At 29.0% G+C, this 3,813-nt stretch overlaps 1 protein-coding gene across 1 annotated transcript; it reads left to right on the forward strand.

The window, feature by feature from the left end:
- Positions 1 to 1,518: 1,518 nt before the first annotated feature.
- On the forward strand, positions 1,519 to 3,178 carry LOC140973387 (FCS-Like Zinc finger 8-like). Its single transcript, XM_073436134.1, has 3 exons — positions 1,519 to 2,007; positions 2,129 to 2,974; positions 3,070 to 3,178. The coding sequence occupies exons 2-3, from the start codon at positions 2,187 to 2,189 to the stop codon at positions 3,158 to 3,160; spliced, it is 879 nt and encodes a 292-aa protein (XP_073292235.1). The 5' UTR covers positions 1,519 to 2,007; positions 2,129 to 2,186; the 3' UTR covers positions 3,161 to 3,178.
- The last annotated feature ends 635 nt before the right edge of the window (positions 3,179 to 3,813 follow it).

The following is a 3,813-nucleotide window of genomic DNA, read 5'->3' on the forward strand; positions in this document are numbered from 1 at the left end:
TCTTTATGTATATACTCTCTTTTGATATCACGTACATTTATGAATTAATTTCATTCATGTGGAGATTGTTGTAATGTTTTAAAGCTTAATGAATTTAAATTAATCAAAATAAGAAGAAAAAACTTAAACAATTGTTTCATGCGCCAAGAGAGGCATTGAAGGGACACCACATTGATGAAACAACATGTCTCTACATANATAAATTAAATTTAAATATATGCATTAGTTATGTCATTTTATTTAATTTTGGTTATAGTTTTAGTTTTATAATAATTTTATATATTTAGTTCTACATATATCTAAAATATTAAATATATTATAATATTTTATATAATATTATATTTTCTAAATTTTTAATAAATAGTGTCATTGTAAATTTTTGATATATTAATGGTTGGTAAATTGAAATTATTATTATGCATCTTACTCATAACTTTAGTATAAAATACATTTAAATGTAAAATATTTTCGATTTTTCTTTTTAAAATTTCATTTGAATATGATGTTTCTTGAAAATATAAACTAAATTTTTATGTAATTTCATTTAATTTCGGTTATGATTTTGGGCTTTGTAATACTTTATATTTTATAAAAACTCTTGTGAGACGGTCTCATGGGTCAATTTTGTGAGACAAATCATCTATTTGGATCACTCATAAAAAACATTACTTTTTATTTCAAAATTATTACTTTTTATTTTAAATAAGAGCAGAATTACTCGTCTCAAAAATAAAAATCCGTGAAATTGTCTCACAATAAACTTATTCTATATATATATATATTTAGTTATGCATATTATCTAAAAACATTAAATAAAATATATTTTTTATAAATATAATATTAGGTTTTTCAAATTTTTTGTGAAGAGTTTCATCCTTAATTTTTAATATATTGACTGTCATAAATTGAAATTATTGTGCATCTTAATTAGAACTTTAGTATTAATTTTATACTCTAAAAAATAATTAAAATTTTTTATCAAAATTCATTTATCTAATTAATGTCAAAAATTGTGAATTTTTGAAATTTATTTATTTATTCTTTAAATTTTTGTAGACAAAATATTATATAGTTCTTTAAATATATTTTTTCTAATTTTTTATTAATATCAGCTTCACTCATCCAAAATATCGAATACAGTTGTAACAAAATCAATCTAATAATAAAAGATTGTTATTTTACTTTAACATAATCTCAAATTATATAAATAATTTTTTTAATAATGTTTAAAATTTACATATATTTATTATATTTTATCAATAATTTTAAATAATTATTCAAACGATCATATTTAAAAGTTAAATCATTGATTATATAAAATAACATCTTACACCAAATAATAGTTTTATAAAAAAATAGAAAATTATTGTCGTGAACAATTCATGGCTAAAATCCAAAATGTGTGAAAATATTAAATGAAGAGGGGCCCTTATTACGTTAATTTTGCTTTTTCTTGTTTTTTAATTTCTTCCCATCATTTTCAAAAAAATAATAATAATTAATAATTCTTCTTCTTCCTTTTTTTAAAAGCAGCAAAATCTGCCATTGTTGATCTATTTCTTAGCGAAGCTCTCTTTCATGCAAAGTTTCTACAGGCCCATTTGGTAGATATTTCTCTCCCAGTGGTAAAATTAAATAGCAAATGGAAACTTGTGTTGATTTGTATCTGGGCTGCAAGCTTGATGGGGATTAAGCTCATATTTTGTCGAGGAAAGGAAGGAAAGTGTGAAAAGATTATTAATTTATCTTTAAGGAAAGACGGGGTTTTATATTTACTGTGATGGTTGTAAATATGGAGGCCAATGAGATTTAGCAGAGATTCTAAATCTCACAAAAAAAATTTAATCAACTTTGTTACTTTATACTTCTTTAATCGGTTATGTGCTTTTGAGAGGAAACCTACTTTTGTTTCTGTTCTTTTAAGGCGAAGAAAAGGGGAAGTTTCCTTCTCTATTGTTTGTGTCTTTCATCAGCTGTTCATGGAGTTAACAAAACGTCTAGTTCCTGGTTAGTTCTTTACTTTAGAAATCTATTATTTGTTTTTAACTTTTATTTGATGCTCATTATACCTTTTGTTCTATGGTGTTCGTAATTTTTGTTCATTTCTGGTATTTTTTGTTCTTTGCAGTTCGATTCGTTACAGAAGAAGTATTGGCTTGAAAAGATTGACTGGTTTTAGTGTCATAATGGAGAGTAATAGATCTAGAACAGAGGCCAGCAAGCAAGCTCTCATGGCGGATCAAAGCAATTCATTTCTTTCTCCTACTAGAACTTCCACCACACCTATATCATCTTTCTTGGGATCACAAAGATTCTTCTTGACCAAGAGTATTACTGATGCAGAAGCTAATGTAATGAGTCCAACTTCAATCCTTGACCCCAAAGTTTCATCCAGTTTTGTGAACCCTTTTGGCTATGATATCAGTCTATCCAATCCTCCAAGTAAACAAGAACAAGAAGCTATTGGACTGGCTCTTATTGATTCAATCAATGAGGAGAAGAATGATGAAAATGGAAACTTTAGCAAGCCATTGAGCAGAATGGTTCTGTTTGGATCCAAGCTTAAGGTGCAGATTCCATCCAATGATCATACCTCTTCACATTCTCCGGCTCAATCTCCGAAATCTACGGGGGATTTCGGAATCAAGACTAGGAATTCTCAGTGCTTCAGCCCTTTTTCCGGCAACCCGGATAAGAACTTTAGCAGGCAGTTATCTTTGAAAGAAATGGAGCTTTCTGAGGATTACACTTGCGTGATCACACACGGTCCGAATCCAAAAACCACTCATATTTTCGATGATTGTATTGTGGAGAATTGCTGCGTAAATGATGATGACATAACTTCTGATCATCCAAGGGAAATGGAAAGTGGTTTTGAAATCAATGTTTCAACTTCTCCATCACCAAATTTCTTGAGCTATTGTCACACTTGCGGAGACATTCTTGAACAAGGCAAAGATATTTACATTTACAGGTTAATTCAGTTTGTGGCCTAAACTTTCTTGTTTAACTCATTAATGGCTTTATTATTTGTGGGATTTGATATTTGGAATTGGTTTTACTTTTTAGAGGTGAAAAAGCATTTTGCAGCCATGAATGCCGCTGTCAAGAAATGATCATTGACGGAATGAAGAACCCGAAGTTGGATGACAATTTTTAGAACCCGAGTTGAATATGAGTCTCTCTGCTCCACTTTCTTGTTTCAGAGGAATGGAGCATCTTCAAAAAGAGATTTTGAACAAAGAATTCCAAATTTTCCATCCCTTTAGTTGAGTGGGAACATGACGTGGCCCAAGGACTGAATTTCATACATCGATGTGAAATATTTCTTGAATTTTTTTTTTTTTTTTTGCTTTCTTTTTCTCTTGAATTCCTCTCTCGTGGATACATATACATAATGAGCTAGAGGCAGAGATATAATGTAAAAAAAATTCTCCCACCACCTATCATCATATAAATGAAAACGGCAGCTAGTTGAATGGCACCGCTAAATCGACTTTCATCTTTATTTTCCGGAAATAAGTCATACTTATTGTAAAATCAATCTTTATTACTTAACCATTTAAACGTTGGGATCTAAATAGTTAGTGACGATCTGTTTAATAAAGGGTTGTTCTATTATTGTTATGCTATCATTCATACAAACAAATGAGTATATACTTCACTCGGATTAATTCTCGTTTTATACCCAACATGTGTCTCGTAATTCTATGAAAATTCAGAGAGACAAAGAATGAACTAGTCTAAACAGAGGCCGCCATACAAACATCGAACAGTAAAAATCAAGCCTAAACCATCGTTCGCAATCAACTA

Source organism: Primulina huaijiensis, chromosome 3, assembly GCF_012295235.1.
Source record: "Primulina huaijiensis isolate GDHJ02 chromosome 3, ASM1229523v2, whole genome shotgun sequence".
Lineage (NCBI taxonomy): Eukaryota > Viridiplantae > Streptophyta > Magnoliopsida > Lamiales > Gesneriaceae > Primulina > Primulina huaijiensis.

Bases quoted from the DNA above. Each gene is read 5' to 3' on its own strand.
- LOC140973387 (XM_073436134.1), top strand. From the start codon at position 2,187: ATGGAGAGTAATAGATCTAGAACAGAGGCCAGCAAGCAAGCTCTCATG. The intron at 2,975-3,069 runs GTTAATTCAGTT...TTTACTTTTTAG, and splicing joins AAAGATATTTACATTTACAG to AGGTGAAAAAGCATTTTGCA.